We start from the raw sequence: 24,913 nt of genomic DNA on the forward strand, positions 1-24,913 counted from the left end.
TCTATAAACTCTCACTAATTTTGGCGCTGAAATGTCAAAAATTGTTCAGTTTGTCTCTTCAGAAGCTAGTTCAGTTGAATCCAAATATTATTTACTGTAAGAAGCCTATTTTTAGGGAAATACCACTGCTCCTTGGGGAAGTGCCATTTTATGTCTCATACTATCTGTGCTTTGTTTCTTCATTGCACATTTCAAATGTGCCTAATGGTGCCATCATGTAATTAAATTTTGGCTCAGTATTTCATGGAATGCAACAAGATAAAAGTGCACAGTTTAAGAGCTCTTTTAAGAGCTCTGGATTATTGTAGCAACGTGAACTAACTAATCTTTGCAATGCTTGCCTGGAGTGAGAAATTAAATGTGCACATGCTTTTACTATCTATCTACAAGGCAAAAAATTCCACTAACTATTTTAGAGCAGATTCTGAAAAGCATGCAAATATGGAGTTGTTTGCAAACTAATGGCTATTGAGAAATTTAAGAGCTACTGTGATGTGTTCTGTGTTCCCTTTTTTACTGGTGTGAAATTAAGCATGTGAAAAAACTCAAATTTTATGTCGTTTTTCCACTTAGCAATTGCTATGAGGGAAGACATTGGCTTAAGGCTTTTTTCATCAATATCCTGGAATTACTAACTCCATAGATTCTTGGTCAGAAAGCAGTTTGAAAAATATTTTACCCAAAACCAGTAGAGAATCTTATTTTCAATCAAGTCTACCATTCAGGCATCTGACTGCTCTATAAAGTAGGATTATGTTTCAGGTTGTTTGATTTTACTTGCTTGAAAAAGTAAATTCAGTTGAAAAACTTGGAAGACCATCCATTGACTCCTAATTGGAACATTTATACAAGGGATGCCCTCAACTTTATTTCATCTTGGTATTCTAGCTGCTTTCACTAACACTGAGCACTGGATTTATCTAAGCCTCTTTTCCCCTCAGTGGTAGCGATGATGATGATGTTGCACCATTATCAGCAAAATTTGCTGATATCTACCCACTGAATAATTACGACGATGCAGAGGTTGTAGCCAACATGAACGGAATCCACAGCGAGCTGAACGGCGGCGGCGAGAACATGGCATTGAAAGATGAGGTACAGCCCTTGCAGTGTCCTGGTTTGTTCTGGTTTTTGGGTGTGCTCACCGGAGAAATGCTTGTTCTTATTCATGTCCCCATGTTAATGAGTTAATGTCGTCCAGTCTCCTCAGGTGAGCAGTACTAGCAGCAGTTCCTCAGAAGCAGATGATGAAGAAGCAGATGGGGAGAGCAGTGGTGAACCACCAGGGACTCAAAAGGAGGAAATGTCTCTAGGAAAAAGGGCATTAAGGAAAGATGAAACAAAAATGGATAGTCCACCACCTTCTTACCCCAGTCAGCAGGTACAGTTATCTGAAAGCATCTTGTAGTAGATTAATTCCTGAAATGTGGCTGTTGAATGGCAACACATCATAAATTAATTTTTTAACTTAATATTTTAAGTTGTCAGTAGGTAAGTATAACACCTGAAATAACTAATTGTTACATTGTCATGTCAAATAATCTTTTAGTCAAAACCTGAAATATGTTAGTTACATTAAAAGTTGCTTCAGGAAAAGGGGGAAAAGCTTATTTCTACTTGTATGAATGAGAAACATAAACTAACGAGCAGTTCTGTTTGGAAGATCAACCTGGTCTTTGCTAAATATTAGTGTTACATTATTTGAAGTTAATTAGGGTGGGGGGTGGATGCTATGAGTACTTAGTTAACACATAATTCTTTCATATTCTACTTGAGGATTACCTTTCCTTGTGTAAACCCTGTGTATTTAAATGCATGACTTAATAGCATGGCTCTTGGGATGTTTGGTTTGTTTGTTTTTAATGGTTTGAGATCATGAAGCTCTTCATCTTACTGTGAGATCATCAGACCCCCTAAAGAACCATGCCTGGGTTATCTTCCCTGCAAGTAGCAGTGTTTGCTTTGGTGCTCAGTTGTTAAACCAAAGGCTCCAATGGATTTGTCTCTGTAACCATGAGGATTTCAGTCTGAGTTACCCTGCAGCTACAACACAGGCTCACTGCTTTGAGAGAGACTGTCTCTTTTATTTCTTCTTATTGCATGATAGAGTCCATATTGGTGCACCTTTGAGAGCTTAGACAATAATCATCTTCCAGCAGCTGTTATCCTCTGGTTAGGATGTTTTAAGGCCTTCCACTGGAAGCATTAAGAGTATAAACTAATTTTCTTTCAGCAAGTACCTCGAGGATTTATTCTATGTATTGCTGACCTATGCCGTAAAAATGACATGGGGTAAGACCTCTGTCAGACTAGTTTGAAACTGGTGAAGAGATTCAGTATTTGTTCTGGAAAATCAAATTAGATTATATAAGTCTGCTTGCCTTAGGGAAGCAAACTGAACTACAAGATAAAAAGATGGATTTAGCCTTTTTCTTTTCTTTGAGGAGTAAGAGTGTTTTCAGAATGATTCTGAGGAACTCTTAATGACTTTCTTTGTTTAGTCTGATGATCTAATCAGAGCTAAGTAGTGTAGTGTTGTATTTAAGTGATCAATTTTACTAGTACATGCCATGTGAATGTGAGATTTTTTGGCATTACTTGCTGGTTTTACTAATTTACTCAGTACCTCTATTTCTGTTGGATTCCTTTTCAGTACCCAATTTGTCAGAATTGGGTTTTGAGTCTCTTCAGTTTGTTTGAAATATTTTTTTCCATTTTCATTTTTTAGTAGATTAGTGTTGATTTCTGGATAGTACTGATTTTTTAAAGGTGTTTTGGGTTTTTTTTTGTTTTCTTTATGCATGAAATTAATTCAGTTGTTGTATTTGGTTTATGAATTCTCAGTTATTTGTTAACATATACCTTGTGTTAAAGGCTGTAATGCCTTTAAGTGATAATGATGAGTTACTTGTTTCTGAGAGGAAGAGATATTTAAAAAGAGCATCACCTGTCAGTTCTTCTCTAAAAAGCTAATCTTAATGTTACATTTTTGGGAAAATGTGAACTGCCACATTGGTGGGAAAAGGAGAAATTAGGAAGTATTCTTGGTATTGCTTCTGGTAAAATTATCTACCAGTGAAATGTCAGGTGACAGTGGCTGGAAAAAGTAATGAGCTGAAAGGGAAATGGAGCTGCCCTTTCCTGGGCTGCTTTTCTTCTAAAGTCTTGAGGTCTTTTGAGACAACAGAGGCTGATGGTACCTTGAGATCAGTACGAGTTTCTGAAGTGTGGATTTTTCATGTTGTGAAATCTTTAGGAGAAATCTCAGCCTCACACATTGACAGAGTAGTTGAGTTTGGAAGGGGCTTGTGCAGATAATCCAGATCAGCCTTCCTGGTCAAAGCAAGATCATCTAGAGAGAGTTGGTCAGCACAGTGTCCACTGGGTTTGAGTACCACCATGAGTGGAGGCTCTAGAATGCTGTAGGTGTTATATTCCAGTGTTCAACCACTCTCACAAATGAGTGGTTTGAGTGGAATTTCCTGTATTTCAGTCTGTGTCCATTTCCTCTGATCCTTTCATGGATGCCTCTGGGAGGAGCCTGGTGCTGTCCTTTCTGTTCTTCCCTTCCCCACCCCGTCAGGGAACATGCCCTGGTAAGATCCCACTGAGTCTCCCCTGCTGAGGCTGAGGCTGAGTTAATGTTGTCCAGTCTCCTCAGGTGAGCAGTACTAGCAGCAGTTCCTCAGAAGCAGATGATGAAGAAGCAGATGGGGAGAGCAGTGGTGAACCTAGTCATAGAGCTCTCATTCACCCCTTGACAGATGCTCCCATCTTTGTGGTCCTTCACAGGCTCACAGCAGTGTCCCTGTCTTTCACACTGGGGAGCCTAGGACTGAGCCTGGCACTGGTGTCCCCAGTGCAGAGTGGAGAGATTGCCTCCCCTGACATGCTGTTTGTGCTCTGCTGAGTGCAGCTGAGGACTGCTTCCAATTTTATCAGCTAATCAACTCTTACCACTACTTCCTACACCTATTTTTTTCCATATGCTTGGAAAAGTGTGAAAACTATTAATCCAGTTAGTTTTCTTTCTTTTTATACTGGGGTGTTTGCCTAGTAATGATCAAATGCTGTCAAGGTTTGTATCAGTATTTTGCTTGTTGTCACTCATAGTGGACATTAAATCTCTGTATGGTATGAAATCTCTCAGTTTTTAGTGTATTCTTTTAAGTAAGATAATTCTTCACTAGTGCTTTTGCTTCACTATGAGGCTTTTCTATTGATACTAGAAAAAAATTCTGTGGGTACTCTGAAAATATTAATTGATGTATGCAAAGTGAAATAATAATACTGATAACTAAGATTTTTTGTTTGTTGAGTAGATTGATTTTTAATGGGTTTTGTTGGGGTTTTTTGTAGGCTGACCAAGGTCCAAATGCTTGTGAATGTCACGTTTGCAAACAAGAAGCCTCAGGACTAACAGTCTCTGCACTTGCAACTGGACGCCTGCCTGCTGGGCACCAGTTCATGAATCCTGAAAAACCTGCACATCCTGCACTTCATCTTTATCCTCACATCCATGGACATATACCATTGCATACGATTCCTCATCTGCCTCGCCCACTTATCCATCCCACCTTGTACACTGCTTCTCCCTTCACACACAACAAGGTAAGCCTGAGCAAGGAGATGGATGATCCCCATCCCAGGAAAAGTTCTGTACAACTGTATAAACCAGCATGAAAACCATTGTTCTACTGATACCAGCATGACTGAGTATCAGTAAAACAATGAATAGTTGCTCCAAACTGTGGTTTGGTTATAATATTTCTTCTGCAAGGAATGCTGAGGGGCAGGGAGTGAGATTCAGAACTTCTGGAAGGTTCATACAGAATGGCTGAGGGTATTTTTTTCATCAGGAAGACTGATAATGTCTTTACTGTGATTAGAAAGCAAGTTGAGTCAAATGAGTCTTGCATGGTGGAAGCAGGGATGGGTCTTCAGTCAGTGTAAGACAACTAATTAAGTCTTCATTTTATATGTATCAGAAAAATTTAGTATTCCATTTTGGAAATAATATTCTGAGATTTGTAGTTTAAATTTTTGTGAATTCTTCTCTTCTTTTTTTGGTTGAGATTTGTTGGGGTTTTTTTAGCAAACAGAGACATAATAGTCTTCATATTTGTAAGGGGTTTTTTGTCCTTCAAGAGAACTTGTGTTTCTGCAGGTTCTGCAAAATTCTTTTTACCTTAAACTCATAAGTAATAAAAAAAGAGGAAGGTGTGGAACAAGAATTGGGACCAAGTGACAGCTTTTCAGAAATATGAGTCGAACCCAAGCATTCCTATTAATGGGGGTGTTGTTTTACATATGTTTAAAGCAGCTGAACTGTGGGTGCTGCTGAGAGGGGCAAAAAAGCCTTTGTCATTAGGTACATCTTGGACTTCTCCTGGTCTGATCCACTGGCCAAGGTTGCAAGGAGAGTAGAGTAATCCACCAAGATGACTCTTAGTTGCTCTTTTAGTCCTTCTAACATCCACTTTGGGTTTTCCTATCTTGGGTGTCCCTTCCTTACCTCTGTTCCATGGCTGCAATGTGCCAGCAACAGCCCATTTCTGTACTTTTGAAACCTTGTTAAGTATTCCTTTGCACCCATGTATTTGAATTTTCTTCAATGCAGGTTATTCCAGCCCCTCCCATGTTCACCATTAGGCAGATAACGAAAATCCTTCTAAAAAAGGGAGATTAGGTATTTAAGTAGTTTGTTTGGCCATGAGTTTCATGTCTGAAATGTCATTAGACTCAACTGATATTTTTAATATCTATATCTACTCCTGCATAGCTTTTAATTTGCATCAAATCTAGTATAGAGAGAGAAGAAACCTGCTTTTCCTTGGCATTTTTATAGGTGGCAGTATTTAAATATAATGTTTGTGTTGCATGAGGTCTCTGGGAGAAAGGTCATTTTAGAATGTGTATAAACAATTTCAGCTAGAAGAAATGGGGTGAGCCCAAAAAACTTGTCTATAAAATGAGAAAAAAATGTGTGCTTCCTTTTTCTCCCCTCAGTTGGTTCTTAAAAGCAAAGGGTGTAGTCCTTGCTTATTAATTTTCAGTTAGGAACTACTTAACACTTGAAAATGAAAAAAAAGGAAGAAAATAATTAACTTTTGTTTTATGTGTTTTATATCTTTTTCTCTTGCCCTTATTTTCAATGCTGAAGTGTTTGTAATCCCTTATTCACAATTGTCTTCTGTGGTAATGATTGTCATGTCAGAGAAGATTAGTTTGTTTAGGCAGCTTGTGCTTTGAAAGGTAGTAATTCCTAGCAAGTTCTAAATTCATACAAATACTGGTTTTAATTATATATTTACGCAACTATTTTTTGGGATTCGGGTGTATTGTGTTCATCAGTTAGTTGATTCTGAAAGCACTGCTTTGTGAGTGTAAAATATATATATGTACCTACAATCTGTGTAATATATGCATTATAATTATCAACAAATCAGCCTTTTTATCTTTCTGGGAAACAGTGTCTCTTATGCTTTTGATAATGCTTTTCCCAATTAAAACACTGTGATTTGAATATTGCTGTTGGAGTGACTGTGCAGGCAAACAGAATATTAATGGAGAAAATACTCTGTTTTTGTTGTAGGCATTACCACCAGCTCCAGTTCAGAATCATACAAACAAGCATCAAGTATTCAATGCATCTCTCCAAGATCATATTTATCCAAGCTGTTTTGGGAGCACTCCAGATTGGAATAGCTCTAAATTTATAAGTCTTTGGGGTTCAGAGGTGATGAATGACAAGAACTGGAATCCTGCTACATTTTTGCCTGACACAATTCCTGGTGAGGGTTTGTTACTACTTCACACTGACTAGTTAAAAGCCTTATGTTTTATGTTTCTTTTCAGGGATGGTGGGTTTTATCACCATGGTTTTTTAAGATGTGATTCTGGCAGATTTGCTGCCAGTTTTACTCCAGCTGGGCTGAAAATTGGAAAATAATTTCTTACATACTGGGGAGAAGATGCTAAAGGCAAACAAGTAATGTGCTGGTTTTCACCTATGGTCACTGTAGAGTTATGTTTGTCTTCAGAAGTTTAGTGTTGTAAAGGGAAACTTAAATAACTTCTAGACTTCTCCACAAAAGCCTGCTTTATATCTGCAGTGTAGTAAGAGCACTGGTAACAAGGCACTGTGTCCTACTTATAATGCACGCAGATAAGCACATAGTCATTCAGAAAGAGGCATAAATCAAGAAAAAGATTAATTTAAGCCAAGAAGCATTTGGAAATCCTAATGGTTAAAGTGAAAGAGAGCAAAGGGAAAACTGAAGAGAGAGAAATCTTCCCTTTCACATCCTAGCAAATACTAAAAAGGAGACTTGGGGGTTTTGTGTGTTGGCTTTCTTTTTCAGACTCATCTGCTGGTAAGTTGTTCAAGCTACTACAAGGATATTTAAAAAGAAAGGCATTAAAAACATCCAGAAAGCTTCCCCAGTAGGACAGCTCATCCATTTACAAATGTAGTTGTAGGTAGCTGTTCCAACAGATGGTTAGTGGCAGAGCTATCACAAAGGTGTTTCTGGAATTTCAGATAAATTAATAAATGGTTTATCATTTTGTACTGATAAAAGGATATTTTTTTCCATCTTAAAATTTTATTGTGGCCTACCTGGATTTCAGATAGGGGATTTTATATATTTAGCATGTTAAAATGTTGTCCAATTAAAATTTTTCAATTATAAATGGATGAAGATATCTGTAGCACATTTGCTACTTTTTAACACATTTAGTAACATTCTTAGAATTCTGTCTTTAGGGTTTGTGATTATGGTCTGATACTTCCCAGCACATTCTGTTACAGCTGCATTATCTGGCAGGATGGAGGGGGAAAGGAGGATTCCCTTCACTAATCCTACTAAGCCAACATTAACAATGTATCCTATGTCTGCATCTGAATTATTGAATGTGTAATTCTAAATCCTGTAAAGACACTTCAGTAATTATGTGATTCTTAATTACTCCATGTGTTTAAATTGAAGGGAGTGATATATTAGCACCAGCGCTCTCAGAAATAAGACCCGAAGCACTTCCTACTACTTCCAGCAATGAAACAGCAGCAGTTCCTGACAGCAAGGAGAAAAAAAATGCTGCAAAGAAGAAATGTCTGTACAATTTCCAGGATGCCTTTATGGAAGCTAATAAAGTTGTCATGGCAACCTCTTCTGCCACTTCTTCTGTCTCCTGCACAGCAACTACAGTGCAGTCAAGCAGCAACCAGTTCAAAGTATCCTCCAAGAGACCTTCATCGATAGGTAAGGATTTGTAACTCACACACAGCCTCAGTAACTGGCTCAGGTGCATGCAGCCAACTGTAAGGATTTATATAAGTGTTTACCTTAGTGATATCGTGCATCTTGATGATTTTTGTTAATTGCTGTTATTATTCTTGAGTTAATCTCTGTACTTCTGCATTGAAGAACTTTGTGCAAGACCTTGATGTTAGGGTTTGATATTGTTAACAGAAATTAGTTGAAATACTGCTGATTTTTATAGAAGCTGAGAACGTACGGTACTTTATATGATTTTATGGATAGTTTTATGAGGACTTGCTAATTATTTTTAACTCTAGGTGATTTCTTTTTTTCCACCAATTTAGGTGAAGTGTTCCACAATATTAATAAAGAGGACCATAGACATTCTGCGCCAGTTGCACCACGAAATAGTCCTACCAGTTTAGCATCCCTTCCTTCACTGTCTCCTGCTGCACTGTCTCCAGCCTCCACACCACATCTTCCAAACCTTGCTGCTCCTTCTTTCCCCAAAACTGCTGCAACAGCCCCTGGGTTTGTGGATCCTCATTCAGGTCTTTGTCCTACCACAGTTGCACCTCCTACTTCAACCACAGACAGCTCTGTAAGTGCCCCACCAAGTGTGTGCAGGTAAGTTTGTTATTCTTACCATTCTTTTTTATTCAATAGAAAGGAAATGAAAATACAGATACTTCTTTTCCTTTGCTACTGATTGTAATATGAAAGCTGTGTTTGTGTTCAGCAAATGAAACCACGTGCAGATATTTAGTATGTACCTTGGTGTGAGACTTCACAAATATGATATCCATTGTGAAGTCCAGTTACTGAATTTAGAGGCTTGAAAACAAATGTTTGCTCGCTTATAGAAATATTGCCTGGGATATACAAGTCAAACTGTCCTTTCTTACTCTAATTGCTGGTTAATGATTGCTGCTGCTGAGACACAAACCTCTTGTATAACGTACATGTTTTCTGTCATTTTGACATTACATGGCAAGCAGGAATGGAAAGCTGTGAAAACTTACTCTTGATTTAGTCATAATTTAGCTCGAAATATAAAGTGGTCATACGGGTCTTGAAACCTGCCATGTAGTGACACATTTTCCTTACTACACTTAAGACTTCTTAGATATCAGTCCTACCATTTATACAGTGGTTTTAGCATGGAAGGATGTTGTGGTTTCTGAAGGTTTTCAAATGTCTTGGAGGTGGGAAGGACTTTGGTGGAGCTATTTTCTGGTACTGTTATGTACTGTGGTAGGCTGACAATGGTGGCAGCCCTTTGATGTGTCTGAAGGGTGGAGGCACAACAGAAAAGCAGTTGAGTCATTGCTCTAAGCTCTCTGACCTGGAGGGCTGTGATCATAGATGCTATGGATGTATTCTCCTGGCTGTTGTAAGTTTTTGGAAGATGGTGTGAAATTTAGGTAGAGTTTGGTAAATGATTCTAAAAATGTCCTTGTTTCTGTTATCAGCTGGTTTTATTGATGATGTCTCAAGATAAGTAACTATTCTTTCATATTTGAGAAACTATCACAATTTTGTAAGGAATTTTTCTTACTTAGTGCAGGGAGATAATTGAATATGGATGCAGTAGAAATCCAACTTTTCATCATTGTTTCCAGGTGCTAACATGGTATTTTTTGTTTGGGAAAAAAAAATTAACTGAGAGAGACCCAGAAGCAATGAGTGAGTGCATTCTGGGGAGGGGGAGTGTGGTTAGAAAGATTTATACATAATCTGTAGATAAGGTAGACTGTGGACCGTTTTCACCTTTCTAACATAGGAACAAAGAAACACTAATGATATACAAGAGAGGGGATTTCTTCAATACTACTTTGTTTTGAAGCAAAATCACCTCTGTTTTAGAAGACCTGGGCAGTAGAAATGTTGTGTGCACAGTTACACAGAGCTCTGGGGGAATCAACTGCCATGTACCTGCTTATTGAAGAGATGTGCTAGTATTTCCTCTTCAAAATCAGGTTGCAGACAGGGTAATGGAAACTTCTAGCTTTTAGCTGACCTTGGATTTTTTTAAGTGAAGAGCTTGAAAATATATCTAAAACCAGGAGATTTGCAACTACATTTGAAACCTTGATGTTACAAGTGGTAAGAGGGGCAACATTTTAAAACTCTTCCATTAAAAAAAGCTAGAGTCACTATTTCTGATATACTTTACCTGTTTAAAGCCAGGAAGAACTGTTCCAAAACTCGCTTTCTAGGCTGCTTGTTCAGGGCATCACCACATTTGTTTTTCGTAGATCACTTTCCTGTGTATCATTTTATCCTACTGCTTGGTTTTGAATGTCTCCATTTGCAAGTTAGTGGATGAAGGCTTTAGGATGGCTGTTGTCCTAGCTTGAGAACCATTGTTCCTGTTAGAGGCAGGAACATGTGTGTATATATATATATATTAAAAAAACATTATTAGTAGTATTAGTATATAACATTATGTACCTTATCTATTATTTTTTATAAGTTTTTATAAGCTTTTTTTTTAATTTCACACAGTGATCCTGACTGTGAGGGCCATCGCTGATTAGTGGTATTAGTATATAACATTATGTACCTTATTTATTATTTTTTATAAGCTTTTTTTTTTAATTTCACACAGTGATCCTGACTGTGAGGGCCATCGCTGTGAGAACAGTAACACGTACGATCATCAGCAGTATGATGGAGAGGAGAGCCAGGATGAAGATAGCTGTTCAGAGCATAGCTCCAGTACCTCAACTTCCACAAATCAGAAGGAAGGAAAATACTGTGACTGCTGTTACTGTGAGTTCTTCGGCCATGGAGGAGTAAGTTTCTGTATTTTAATTTGTTTTTGTTTGCTTTGTTGTCACTTGCTCATCGTAAGGTTGCATGTGATTTGTCAGACTGCATCTTAGGGGATGGCACTGGAACTCACTTAAGTTGTAAAAGGAGTTAAAAAGTAATTTTCCTCTTTGAAATGAAGGATTGAAATAAACCTTTTGAGTTCTAAGCATTTAAGAGCAATAAAAGTGACTAAAAGATTTAGGCAGCAACTGACTTGGATAATAGATGCTGTGTTTGACTGAAACTGCAAACAGGGGCATTGAGCCATTTAAATAACTTCACAAAATTCATTTGCTCCTCTGTAGTACTGTAGTTACAATGAATGTGATTAGGTTGGGTAAAAGTACCTTTTATATAGGATATTAGTTCAAATCTTTTGGCAATTTATGAGCTAGTCTGCTAGCTGTAAAAATAGCAATCCTCAAAGTACTCATTTCAATACGATTTTTTTAAAAGGAGGAAAAAAAAGAGAAAAAACTCTAGATTCTTAGCTAAAATATAACATTAATTTTTTCTTAATTTGTAAATCTATGTATGGCCTGCTTTAATAATCAGTTTACTGGTACAATTTAAGTCACTGGTGTTTTTCCTATTTGAAGTAAAAGGTCAGTTTATTTGCCATCTATTTGATCAGGTCAGTTTCATCTTAGTTCTTCAAGTGAATTAAAACCCCCTGCCCTGCTGGCTGAAAGGGGCCAGGGAGGGCATCCCATTTCTCCTTGCATGTGCCCACCATGTTCATGCTTGATTTGTATTTGATAGTTACCTGATTGCACAATAAGTTATTCATTTTGCTGAATGGCAGAATGTGACAGGATTTTTAAGTTAATAGGCTTTGTTTTGCTGGTGTAGTGAGTTGAACTGGGGTAGCTGCAAACATATGGGCACCAGGTCTGGTACCGGAGCAGAGAGGGTAAGACATCAGGAGGGGAGAGGCAGGAACAGTGCTTGGAAATACAGATATGGAACATGATGCAAGGATTCCACTTGCAGCAGTGTTAAGTTGTTGATGGGACTCTGCTGGAGGGTGAGCTGGCAGGCTTCAGTGCAGGATAACCAGCCCTTCACAGGTTACAGCTCAGAGCCTGTGTAACCCAACCTCTGAAACAGATTTCATGGGAAATAAAAACAGAGCAAACATCTCTTCCTTTGAAATTTTCAAATACAGGACACCAGTCAGAAGAGAACATGGAAATAAAAGTCACAGTATTTTTTCCTACTTTTAAAGGTTATTTCTTTGTCTTCTTACTCATGCCTTCCTCCTCAAGATTAGCTGTTCTTTCAGTTGGAAAATGTAGTTCAGAAGCCAGCACCAAGTCTGGCAGGTTAGTGCCTGTTAAATACACTTTAGGTTCCCATACAGACAATGAGTTTGATAGTCAGGTTTGGACCTCCTGTGTTATTTGAAGGGACAATATGTTGATATTTCAAAATCCCCAAAGCATTAAGTCAGTGAGATTTTTCCATTTAGTCACTAAATTTTTGCTGTGTGTCCTTCAGCCTCCCGCTGCACCAACCAGTAGAAATTATGCAGAGATGCGAGAAAAGCTTCGTTTACGTTTAACAAAAAGGAAAGAGGAGCAGCCGAAGAAACCAGATCAGATCTCTGAAAGGGAAAGTGTTGTTGACCATCGAAAGGTGGAAGACTTGCTACAATTTATAAACAGCTCTGAAACCAAACCTGTAAGCAGTTCTCGTGCAGCCAAGCGAGCCAGGCATAAGCAAAGAAAGGTAAGACATGAAAGTATGTTTATCCTAGACCTCACACTTTTGAATCTGTGCACACCCCTCAAGTATGCCACTGTATACTGATTTATCCTCATGCTGTAATTGTGGTTTGTGGTACACTGCCAGTGTTTGTTTTTACACAACTGGCTTACCTGTTTGGGGGCTACCTGATTTATGTACTAGACGGGGAAGATTCCTGAAAATGCCATTGTTATGTGTTTTGGTGCAAGTCAGTTTTATATTGGAATTTCCCACACTTTATAAGGTTATTTCTGAGTATCAGAAATGTTACGAAACAATAAAATTTGTAACATTGACATTTAAAAGTGAAGTTAGAAAGTCAGTGTTTTTGTACTGGGTAATGGTTTTAATGAAGTATCTCTGTAGGAAGCCAGGAAACATAGGTCAGTGTTTCTGTGAGAGAGGAAGAGTTGCATTTGGTATTTTTAGAATAATTGCACTGAGCACCTTGCTGTCCTGATTGACAAAGGTTAAGTGCTGTGCCACGTGATGACACAAAGGGTATCCCAAGCTGGAGCGGCAGGCTGCAGAGAACGGGGCAGGAAAGAAGAAATTACAGGTTGCTTTCAAATGAAAATTGGCAAAAAAGGTTTCTTAAAAACTCCAATGTGTAATACTGAAATTATTCTTGGAAAACAGTATTTGCTGAGGATAATATAGAGGAAATATGAAAAAGGAATAACAGGGGAAATACCATTTTTTTAAAGTTGAAACAGACAGGAAACCTTTTCTTAGAGCAATTCAAGTATCAGCCATAAGTATAAAGTTCAAGGCACAATGTAATTGGTTGCTGAATGTTTTTGATTTCTGTTAAGCCTGTTATGTGATCACACTGTAAATATTTTCTTGTTTGTGGATTATCTTCTGGCTCTACTTCTGCGTTCTTTAAATTCTTCCATGGGTTTGGAAGACCTAATGTCCACAAGTTAAATTCTTTATGTTCATATTGGAGCACTGTTCAGCGTCTTGAGGGTTTAGTGGATTTTTATAAATAAAACTAACTTTATAAAATTTGAAGTTCAAAATTCACTTTAGTCTTACAGTGCAGTTTGAGTGTAAGAAGTGGAAAATTTCCATAGGATAATTCTCATGAGTAATTCCCATTTTTTGAATGACTTCTGTAACTATGAAAAATTAATGCCATACAGGCGCCTCTAAATGTGCAAGAAAATGAATGGTCATGGTTGTTCTCATTGTATGACTTTGTTTCATTTTGCTCATGATGCAAGATCAATGCTGCCCAGCAAAGTTTTAGGCATTGGCAGCAATGGCTGGCAGAATCCCTTATGTCTTTGTTTTGATTAATGAACTAATGGCTGACAATGGAAAACTGCCATCCTTAGGGTTTTTGACAACTTCTAATGTAACTATTATTTGTTTAGTGTTTTGGTACAGAATGTTTTTAATGATTTTTCTTCCTAACATTCCTGATCTCTGAAAGAGAGCAACTCTGCTACCATAGCAAAAGAACAGGTAAATGATAAAACCTGTTGCAAGCTTGAGTTACCTTAGAAACACACGCAGTCTTTGAGAAGGAAGCTGAATGTTTTGTGACTATAGAAAACTTTGACATGAAATTAGGCTTAGCAGTAAGGAAGGAAAAATCAACAGCTAGTATTAACAATGGTCAAACGAGTTACAGAAACAGAAAATGTGAATAGGGAAAGGATTGTGATATATTTAAAAGGGCAGCCTTTGTATACTTATTTGCTTGCTCTGCAGAGCTACGGATTAAGTATTTTCATATGTTCACATCCTAGGATTTATAACGTTCATAAAGAAAAGTAGTAATAATCCCTAAAACTCTTTAATTTCCAAAATATTTGTCACTTCCAATAAACCTGTTGTTACTTTGCAGCTTGAAGAAAAAGCTCGACTTGAAGCTGAAGCCAGGGAGAGGGAGCATCACCAGCTGCTTGAGGAGCAGAGACGGCGTGAGGAAGAGGAAGAAGAGAGACTGAAACAGGAATTACAGCGGCTCCAAGAGCTTCAGCAGTTGCGGGCTGTGAAGAAAAAGAAGAAAGAGAGACCAAGTAAGGACTGTCCGAAGGCAGAGCTGCTGACTAGGAACTGCCAGGCAGTGAAGGAACCTGTCCCAAACACCCCTGAAGACATTCAGAATGGTACCCTTGAGCAATCAGAAAAGATAGAAACCTCAGCTGGTTCACTGTCACGACACGTGAATCACACAGAACAGAGGCCAGTTCTAGAGACGGGCTGTGAACTGTCCAATCCTGTCAGCACTAGAGACTCGAAGCTGCTTTATCAGAAAGAGGGCACTGTAAAGCAGCATGAGCCCCTTTCTTTTCTGCTTGATATTATGCATCAACATAAAGAAGGAAACAGCAAACAGAAACTAAAACAGATGAACAAACAGTGTGTTGAACAAGTGAAAAAGCCTGTTGAAGCCCCCAAAGCAGCTGAGATTCAGACTAAAACCAGAAACCAAATAGAATCCAAAGCAAAAGCAGCAGAGCTCCCAACACTTGCAGAACCTAAAAAGGATGAGAAGAAATTAAACAATAACAACAAAAAACAGTTAAACCATGTAAAGGAAGAGAAAGCACCCGTAACAAGTGAATCCCCATCACCAAGTGAGCAGCAGCAAAATAATAAGCTAATACTTGCAGATTCTCCTCAACCAAAAGGCAAGAACAAGAAAAACAAGAAGAAAAAAGGGGACAAAGTCAACAATTCCATTGGTAAGTGTGTAAGAAAGTTGAAGAACTTGGCTTATGTTCTGTTACCATTCAATTCCAGAAGTCTGACATATTTACCTTCAGGCATTCCTGCCAATGTACATCAGAGAAACTGAAAGACTGGTGTCAGGAAAAGTGATTAGACTTTCAACAATTAAGAGATGGATAGCATTTTAGTAAAGAAGTGTAGGATGCTTTTAAAAACAAATGAATAAGCATATGCTCTAGGTTTCCTAGGGGGCTTTGTCAGTTAGGCTTTCCGGGAGACTGGCTTTCTTTTCTTGCTTAAAATGTATTGTTTAATTCAATAGTATGTTGAAATCCATTTTGAATTGCTTTAAAAGCAAGATTTTCTCATACAGCACTAAGAGTATAGCATGAAGTTTGTCTTACTCTTTAGGCAAGGGAAAGAATGGTTTTCTTCAGCCAGAAATGATCATTCATGCATTAGTATGCAATTTTTTCAGTGGAAGTAATTACTTTCTTATATTAATTACATCAACAGGTAAATAAATGACTACAGAAACTAATTTTACTGTTTTTTATTTGCCAGAGTGAAAAGTTATAGTGGGATGTTAGTTAGTTGATAAAGTTGAGTGTGTTCTCCATATTAACTCATTCTAGTCAACAGAATTATTTTTATTTCTCAGAAATAACAAAACTGTTATTTTGTTATTTAACTGAGTTAAGTCAAGCAAATTGCACTTGAATAATTTTATTTGCAACTTATTTTTTTGTTTGCCTGAACACATCCAACAGCTAAAACCAGAGCTGAGAAGCACACACAGTTCTGGCCCATTGGCTTTGTCAGCACCATAGTCAAACTGGTGTTCTCAGGCACCTCTTTATTCCTGCACATCCTGGGTCCCTACTGGGACTCCCAGTTGGGATGGCAGCTTTGTGGTGTGGGCATCTGTCTGCTTGGAGCACCCAGTGAATCCCCTGGAATCACCTGGTAGCTGAGTGGTAATATTGCATTAATTCAATGTACAGCAGTTCTTGCTGCTGTTCTGACTGTAAGCACAGCAAGACAGGAGACCTTCATGCCTTGGCAGTCTCTGCCAGTGTTGAAAAATATTTAACGTTTGTTAAGCTTTGTTACAAAAATGTAAAGCTAATTCCTGGTTGCAGGAAGTGCTAGGGTTTTTGGTTTTTTTAGTGATTTCATGTTTGAATTGGATCAGCCCACTATCTTTGTTTTTAATCTGATGCCTAATGTTTTCATTCTATGTCAGTTGAGCAGCAGTACAGTGTGGAACCATTGTCTCTGGCACCTTAGTTCTTGTGCATACTCTGTTGTGGTATGTTTGGGTTTTGGTTCTTTTAATTTACCAAGAATGTGCTCCAGTGAGTGGAGCTAGACAGAGCTCCAGAACTGGCATCAGAAAGAGAAGAATGGAGACATTTGAAAGAGAAAATATGGCAGAGGGTGTTTACTGTAGGAGAATGCAGGTACCATCCTGCATCTTATCCTCCTCCCTGCCCCCACCATTTTTTTTCTCCTGCTTAAGTCAAGTGTACTTACAATTTCCAAAAGTTAATCATTAAATGTGAAAAAATACAGGGACGTGTTTCTGAATTTTCAAGAAAAATTTGTGCTGTTCTCTATAGACTTGGGACTGGATTTTTACTTCAAGTAGTTCTGTCTTGAGAGATGCAAGAAAGATACTATAATACATGATTTTTCATGTAGTTATATATTTTTTTTTTAAGATATAGGGTTGATGTACCAAATCAGCAAAGACACAAAAATTGAACTGAGAAAAAAAGAGTAGAACAAGGGTAATTGAGAGATCATGAAAAGAGGGAAGCAAAGCTAGGGGATTTTAACTGAATTTTCAAATGAAAAGTTAAAGCAGTAAATATTACTGGTTTTGGTGAGATTTCTGTTTCTTAAAGAAAAGTCTTCTAGCAGAGTATTTTTACTCCCTTTTATAAAAAGGCTTGAAGAAAGCTAGGAGTGTTAGGGAAGCCCTGTGTTTGTAGGGCTCTCTGCTTCCTCAGAAGTAAGTTGAATAGCAAACACATGAAACTGTTAAAAACTACCATGAGTTGTCTATTCTCATAATCTCAAGGATTCTGTAGTCAGGTGTGTACTTGGTGGGTTTGGTTACTTTCTTTGTCTCCCCTGGTTTTTGAAAGTTATTGTAAAGCTGCTTCAGAAATGAGACTGGAGTGCTTATGCAGTGAGAAACTAACTTCAAGAGGAAAATGTTCAAATTAATTTCTACAAAAATGTGTGGTTTACAATGCATTTCTTTTTAAAGTCCAAAAGAGAGCCATATGCTGAGAAAGTAACCAACAGGCTCTGTGGTGACTTCTTTTCTCTAGTTGAGGCCATACAATTCAAGTCATACATTAAATGTGTTAAATATTTGGGTTTGGTTATTTTTACAAAAAGCCTAATGGTTGCTAGCATGAGTTAAAGTCTCACAGACACAGCCTGATCCTCATGTCCCAGAGGGAGTACAGCAACTCTACAACCCAGAAATTTCAAAGTATTTTCTTTATAAATACTGTTATAAAAAATATTTCTAGAGCTACAATTTTAGTAGTAAGACCAAAAATTTCAGGCATTAAACAGCTATGTGATTCAGCAAGCCCTCTGTATGATTTGGTTACTCTTATGTGCATTCCAGGTTTATGGTACCTTTTGCAGCCCATGCAATCAGTACATTTACTGTTAAATCATCTTTTTTACCAGTGTAACTCCTTCAAGGCAGAGATACTAGTATAGGGGTTTTAAGAAGTGGCTTTTTAATTATAAGTGTGTATTAATTCAGTGTAAATATGAATAATGAATAGTCTTTGAGGTTGAGTCAGTTCTCCAAAGACATCTTTAATGCAGCTTCTTCCTCTCTCCTTCCCCCTTCACTCTGGAATCTAACATAGTGCCATCACTTTTCCTTTGTAGATGATGTGTTTCTACCCAAAGACATTGATCTAGACAGCGTGGAAATGGATGAAACAGAACGAGAAGTGGAGTATTTTAAGAGGTAAAGTGCTGTAATCCCTGTGCATAATGCTGTTGTTGTTTCTTTCCATGTGTCATGGTTGTAAAGCAAGCAAAAACAGCACCACACCAGCCCCCAAGTTACTAACTAACTCCTGGCAGAAAAGCCTGTGTTGTAACACATCAAATCCTGTTACAGCTGACATTCTGAACACTGTAACAATCACCAGAGCTGTGGGCACAGCTCGTGGCTGAATAGCACAAATTCAGAAGCAAGTGCCAGAATTATCTATGTGACTCCCAGGTTCTCATGAAGGCCTTCAGAATACTCTCAATTACCATTATTTACAAGCAAAGTTTGTGTGAATATTTCTTTTATTGGCCACACAGGTCAAATACTGATTAGTGGTTTTATTTTTTTAAAAAGTGATTAGGTTTGAGTTTCCAAACAGATACTTCAGAAAGGTTTGATTGTTTTGTTTTCTTCCTTGTTTACAGAAACTGTTAGTTGGCAATTTTGTACTGTACATTAAGCAGAGATGTATAACTGTGGGCTAGTGTCTTCCACCAGACTTTAAGGGGAGATGCTTATCCTAGAATCATAGAATGGTTTGCACTGGAAGGAGCATTAAAGACCATCTTGTCCCAACCCCCTGGCATGGGCAGGGACACCTTCCACTAGAACAAGTTCCTCAAAGCCTCATTCATTGACCTAGTACAGTAAAAGAATAACATAAACCTGTGCTTGTGAAAGTTTTTTCTTTTGTACTTTTTGGTTGATTTTGGGATTTGTGCATCATATTGAGAGCTGGACTCAATGATCCTAGCCCTTCCAACTCAGAATATTCTATGATATTAGTTACCTCTGAATTCCTCAAATATGAGGAGACAGCTCGTATTTAGACAGTGTAGCACATGTTCTTCATAATACTGAAATCTGTTTGAATTTCTTCTCCAGTGGTGTCTGGTTGTGCTGGTTCCCCATGAATACATGAGGAGTGAGCCTTTCATTATGGTAGCCAAATCACAAATAACTTGGTTTCCTGCAACTGAATAATTTAGGACTCAACAGTTGTATTTCCCAAAGCAACACAAACCATTTGTTACAAGAAAGGACTTTCAGTATAGATTTCTTTCCTAAATTTGTATGATTTTCATAGCCTGGGATGTAATGTGTGTCTAGGTCTTGGAAAGAACTGAGTACAACTGCTACTTATTATTGCTACAAAATGCATATATTTGATTACTTGTGTAAGACACAAGTGCAAGACAATGAAATTGTCACAGATACAAAATTATTTTGAAAATTATTTATTTTTCTGAATGGTGCCAATTAAAGAAATTTTTTTAAATCAAAATGCAGGTTTTACAGGTGAGATATGGCATGTGTTAGATACTGCTAGTGTTGATACAGTATAAGCCTTTGCTATGGAATATTCTTGCCTTCCTTCAAGTTTGCAGTATCTGCAGTAAATAGAGAAGTCCTGTTCATCAGTTATTTACTCTCAAGAAAATGAATGAAACAGTGTCTTACATTTGTAGAGGTGCAGTTGAATTTTGGGAATAAATTTGTCAAATGTTATCCAACTGAAGAGTTAGCACTTTAAAGCATGCTGTTTGTAGTCCATTCACTAATTGGTAAACTCTGCTCCTTTACTGTCACCTGTTAGGAAGTCTGTGTAACTGTCTAGTTTTTTTATGGATACCTGTCTAGAAAAGGTGTCTGAAAAGCTCTGATAGGGGCTGTTTAAGGGGACAAAACCAGCTACTTAATGCCATTAAGGCACCTTTAATACCTAGGTTCTCTACATTTGGAAATGCCCAGCATAATACTTGGAAGGCTAATAGCATGGCTTGTTCTGGTAACCCTACATGGCAATGAGCTGCACAGGCTGACTGAATTCATATTTTTCACTTGTAGTTCATTCATTATCATCTCTTCATGTTTTGTAGTGGTATAATAGATGAATACTTTAATTACACCCTGGCATCATGATTAATATTGCACGCTGCTTCTAACCAGCACAGAAAGGAAAAAATAAGTCTGATTGTAGTCTTCCAGTGTACCTGTTTTATTGTGCTCCTTCTGACTGCCCCCCTTTTTTGGCTTTCAGTTGTTAGAGAAGCAGTCTCCCTTCCAGAGAGAGGTTTGCACTGCTTTGGTGCAGTCATGCAGCCTTTAGCCTCACCAAGCTGCACCTTGCCTCAATAAAGTTCTTCAGACCAGATTAACAGTCCCTGAAAGGCCTGCATGTGGCAACTTTTTCCAGAGTCATTCCATAAACTGTGGTCAGTGAAAGCAAATAAGAGGATTTTTGTTCTAGGGGTGTTGTTTCCAGGCACATGGGCTACTTATCTGCTACTTATAAAGACCTCCTTTCCCCAGGTCTTTGTCTTCAGTGTAGATTTGCTGTATTAGGAAGAGAAGCAGCAGTATCCCATGCCATTGGTGATGCTGCTTTACACACCATCTACCACTCATTCTTACCTTCTCAAAATTTTTGATGAATACAGCAATGCCTTTTCTGTTTCTAGTTGACATTTAACTTGCTTCTGTGCTGCTGAATGTGCAGCATTCTTTGCTACCTCCTTCACTTAATTCTGATAATGCAGTGGTGTTAAAAGTAACTGGTTTGTTATGTATTTGAGTGATGGACAAGTGATTTTTTTATGTATGATGGCTTTTTTAAGAGGTTTTGTCTTTCTGAATGAGATCTTCTCTCCAAGAGAGATAACACATGTGGATTGATTTTAAGTACACTGGTTTCACTTTGTCACCTTTTTTCTTTTCAGATTCTGCTTGGATTCTGCCAGACAGACAAGGCAGAGACTTTCCATCAACTGGTCCAATTTTAGCTTAAAAAAAACCACCTTTGCTGCACATTGAAATGACACAATACAGGGAGGGAACCCTGCAGGAATCAATGAACGACAACTCCACTTACCTGTCCTGCTGTGCTGAGAGCTTACCTGGTCTTGAGCCAGTGCTGCCTTGCCTTGTCCCCAGTGCTGTGTGGATCTGCACTGAACCCTTTGGCCTGATAATTCTTGCGGACTGAAAAATTGCCACTTTCTACCTGAATTTGTTAGCTTGTGTGCTTGTAGTCTGTGAGTGAGACTTACTTGATTGTAGCTGTATGCCGTTGGAGTTGGAACAATAGCTCTTTTCCATCTCCTTCTGAATGCCTTGGCCTCAGAGACTTAAAATTGCTTAGGCTTGGGTGGAGGCCAAAATACTAGGTTGCATCATCTGCAGTGGCTCCTGTCACTTCTGCATCTAGCTATGTTTTGTCATTCTGACTCCTGACAAAGGAATGGACCTAGTCAGTTGTGCTTTCATCTGCTCCAGAATTCTCCTGACATGACTTCATGAAAAAGAGGCTCTTATGGGACAAGTATTCCCTCAGTTCTTTCACAATCTACTGTTTAAGAGTGTACAAGTTACGCTATTTGTGTTTTGATTTTTTTCTTCCTGACTTGTAGCCAGCTTGTGTAAGAATACTTGCAGAATGAGAAAATTTAAAAAAGAACAGTACTCACACTATCAAATCTGTTATAGAGTGTATAATTGTATTAACACTGAAGCCTAACTGGCTACTTTTTTAACATATTGTTAAGTAATATTAAAATCATGTCTTTCTTTTTGAAAGATGGAATACATTAGTATGGCAGATGACTTGTGTCTTGCTTTTTTCTGCGTGGGTGGGGAAAGGGAAGAAAGAAACATACAAAAAAATTTTGTTAACTGAATTTCAGCTTGTGTCAAAATTGGTCAGTGAAGGCTTATCAGCTTTAATATATTCTGTTTGCCAACACACAGGATAGGAAAAACTATGTGCTAGAGCAAGAAAGATGCCTCCTGATTGCTGGAACTAAGTTTTTGTGAATTACTGTAATGTTTCTATTTTGGTGGATCATTTGTGAGCAAGAAGGTAATACAGAAATTTCCAGTTCAATAGCAGTGCAGTAGTGAAGTAGGTAGGTTCAGTGCTGCTGTCAGGTAAATGGTTAACAATATAGTAGTGGTTTGCAGTTCCATAGTATGTCAGAAAGAAGATGGGTGATTTAGGAGTCTGAACTGTGTGAAGATAGCACACTTGTAGAAGTTCTCTGATACTCTGTTCAGAATAGCAGAGTAGAGGCAACAGAACCTTTTTTTGCTTCTAGATGTCCATACCCAAATTGTAAGGCAGTCTTGCTTTTTTTTTTTTTTTTTTTTTTTGTTAGGAAAACAGATCTTCCACTCAGCATATACTTAATGTCCTTTCCCAGAACTGTTGCACAGTTATCTTTCTTCTACTTGTTAACACATATTTTTCTGTGATCCACCCGCTGGGCTTGGGACTGAATTGCAAGACACAATGTCATTACACTCAGCTTGGGACTTGGGAAGGTTGGACAGACAATTGCTTTCATGTCCCCTGCAGTGGCTGAAGACCACTTAAATATCTACAATTTCACATCCCTCTTTTTTGTTCTAGAGCTCCTATCCCAGTGTGTGGTGCTGGTACAGAATTCTCAGCTTGTACCCAGCCATTGTAGGTAAAGGAGCCCTTAGTCTACTCTTGCAGAAGAGAACAATATCAAAATATAGTTCAGGGACATAAAAGAGGTATCTGTTATTCTTCTTCAGAAGAAAGTTGAGGAAGGGATTCATATCTTAGACTCGCATTTTTTGTCAATGCAGTGTTTGTCAATGGATTTGTTTGCTTGTGCTGGAGGAATAGCAACTCAAACCTAAAGGGTAATATCCATGCCACTCCGCACCAGTTTCCCAGCAAAACTAAAAAACTGTGTGCTCTTGAAAATACCTGCATCAGTGGAAAAGAATGAGCTTTGTTTCTTGGGAATGTGGAGGCTTGCATCGGTTGCAGCCAGAGTTAGATCTTAGTTTTATATCTGTATATAAAACGTTACTGGAGAGACTCCTCATGTGGAGCAGTGGCTGGGGAGGAAATTGCTGTTAAAACAGCAGAAGCTGGAATCATTTGTGAAACCCAGCTTCTCAGACTTCTTCAGTGCTAAACCATAACACAAGATGGCAGTGCATGTCATCACTTTGGCAAGGATCTCAACAAATTGAGACTTGGGTTGGGAAATCTGTTTGGTGTCACATGGGCGAATATTGTTGCAGATCGTACCTCGAGTTGGAACATTTTAAAAGTACTGAGATTTTTTATGGTGCTAGAAAACTCAGCATTTGTTTTCACTAGGAATTAGATAAGAAAGTTGGCCTTATTCACTACTAACAAAGCAGTTTAAAGAGTGCACATGAATATGACTGCTTTTCTTTTTTTTTTTGAGATCCTGGGGTGAAGACAGCAGAAGTTGTACTTTTTGCATGTGAGGAATGCATGAATGTGTTTGTAATATCCTTCAAAAATATTTGCCATGTGCTCCATCCTGGTGTATTGGTATGTGTGATGTGCTCCCACACTCTAAACAGAAAGCACCAAGAATGAGTCTCCTTGGATCTGATGTTGTGCACCTTGAGGAGAAGTTGAAGGCAAATCATACTTTCTTGTAATAATTTCATAATTAAGGGAAGATAAGCATGGTTTAGGCTGGGATATTTGAGGGGAGGTTGTAGCCAGGTGGGGGTTGGTCTCTTCTCCCAAGTAGCCAATGACTTGGTAAGAGGTGATGGCCTTGAGTCGTGCCAGGAGAGGTTTAAGTTCAGTGCTAGAAAATACTCACTGAAAGGGTGGTCAGGCACTGGAACAGGCTGTAAAGGAGATGGTGGAATTACCATCCCTGGGAGTATTCAAAAAATGGTGGATGTGACACTTAGGAGCCTGGTTTAGTGGTAACCTGGCAGTGATTGGATCAAGGTTGGACTTGATGATCTCTGAGGTCTTTTCCAACCGAAATGATTCCATGAGTCTGTGAAAAGTATGGCTTCAATTCTACCACTTTGTGGCCTTGGGCAAATGCATTAGTTACTGTTACTCCATTCATTAAATGGTTTTATTAAGGATTTACTGAATTATAAGCATCTGTCTTAATACCTAAATTAAGTAAGTAGCTGTGTGAAGTCTGTTAAGGTACAACCTACTGGAAGCATAAATCATCCTCATTAGTATTTGTGTAGTTCAGATAAAATACATTTCAAGCTAACTTTGAGAAGAGGAGATCTCTGTAAATGATACATCACGACTGAGTAAGTTAAGAGTTCTCATGAGACTTGAAAGGGGAAATAATTCCAAGTTTGAGAGTGGCCTGCTTTGATAGCTGTAGTGTAGCTTGTGCTCCTCTTCCTTACTGACTTGAACTTGTATGAAAGATGGAATCTAAGTTCTGGAGGTGGCTGGTGACATATCTTTTTTGTGCCTATCTGCTGATTACCAGTGCTGCTGCTGAATCTGAGGGTGTGGTGCTGTGAGGCATTTCCTTAATGGAAGAGGGCATAACTGCACAAAATGTGTCTATCT

At 38.2% G+C, this 24,913-nt stretch overlaps 1 protein-coding gene across 3 annotated transcripts in view; it reads left to right on the plus strand.

Annotated features, from left to right (window-relative positions):
• The window catches only part of FAM193A (family with sequence similarity 193 member A), a 45,919-nt gene extending 23,764 nt beyond the window's left edge, over positions 1-22,155 (plus strand). For all 3 annotated transcript variants that reach the window (XM_039723941.1, XM_039723942.1, XM_039723940.1), the window contains 11 exons: positions 942-1,095; positions 1,202-1,381; positions 4,360-4,611; positions 6,596-6,794; positions 7,992-8,264; positions 8,609-8,891; positions 10,876-11,062; positions 12,582-12,812; positions 14,689-15,532; positions 18,444-18,525; positions 21,276-22,155. In XM_039723941.1, the coding sequence (XP_039579875.1) occupies positions 942-1,095; positions 1,202-1,381; positions 4,360-4,611; positions 6,596-6,794; positions 7,992-8,264; positions 8,609-8,891; positions 10,876-11,062; positions 12,582-12,812; positions 14,689-15,532; positions 18,444-18,525; positions 21,276-21,369 (2,779 nt within the window). In that variant the 3' untranslated portion in view covers positions 21,370-22,155. The remainder of the gene's footprint in view (positions 1-941; positions 1,096-1,201; positions 1,382-4,359; positions 4,612-6,595; positions 6,795-7,991; positions 8,265-8,608; positions 8,892-10,875; positions 11,063-12,581; positions 12,813-14,688; positions 15,533-18,443; positions 18,526-21,275) is intronic.
• Positions 22,156-24,913: the final 2,758 nt, after the last annotated feature.

This window comes from Passer montanus, unplaced genomic scaffold (genome assembly GCF_014805655.1).
Source record: "Passer montanus isolate IOZ18808 unplaced genomic scaffold, ASM1480565v1 scaffold51, whole genome shotgun sequence".
In the NCBI taxonomy this organism is placed as follows: Eukaryota; Metazoa; Chordata; class Aves; order Passeriformes; family Passeridae; genus Passer; species Passer montanus.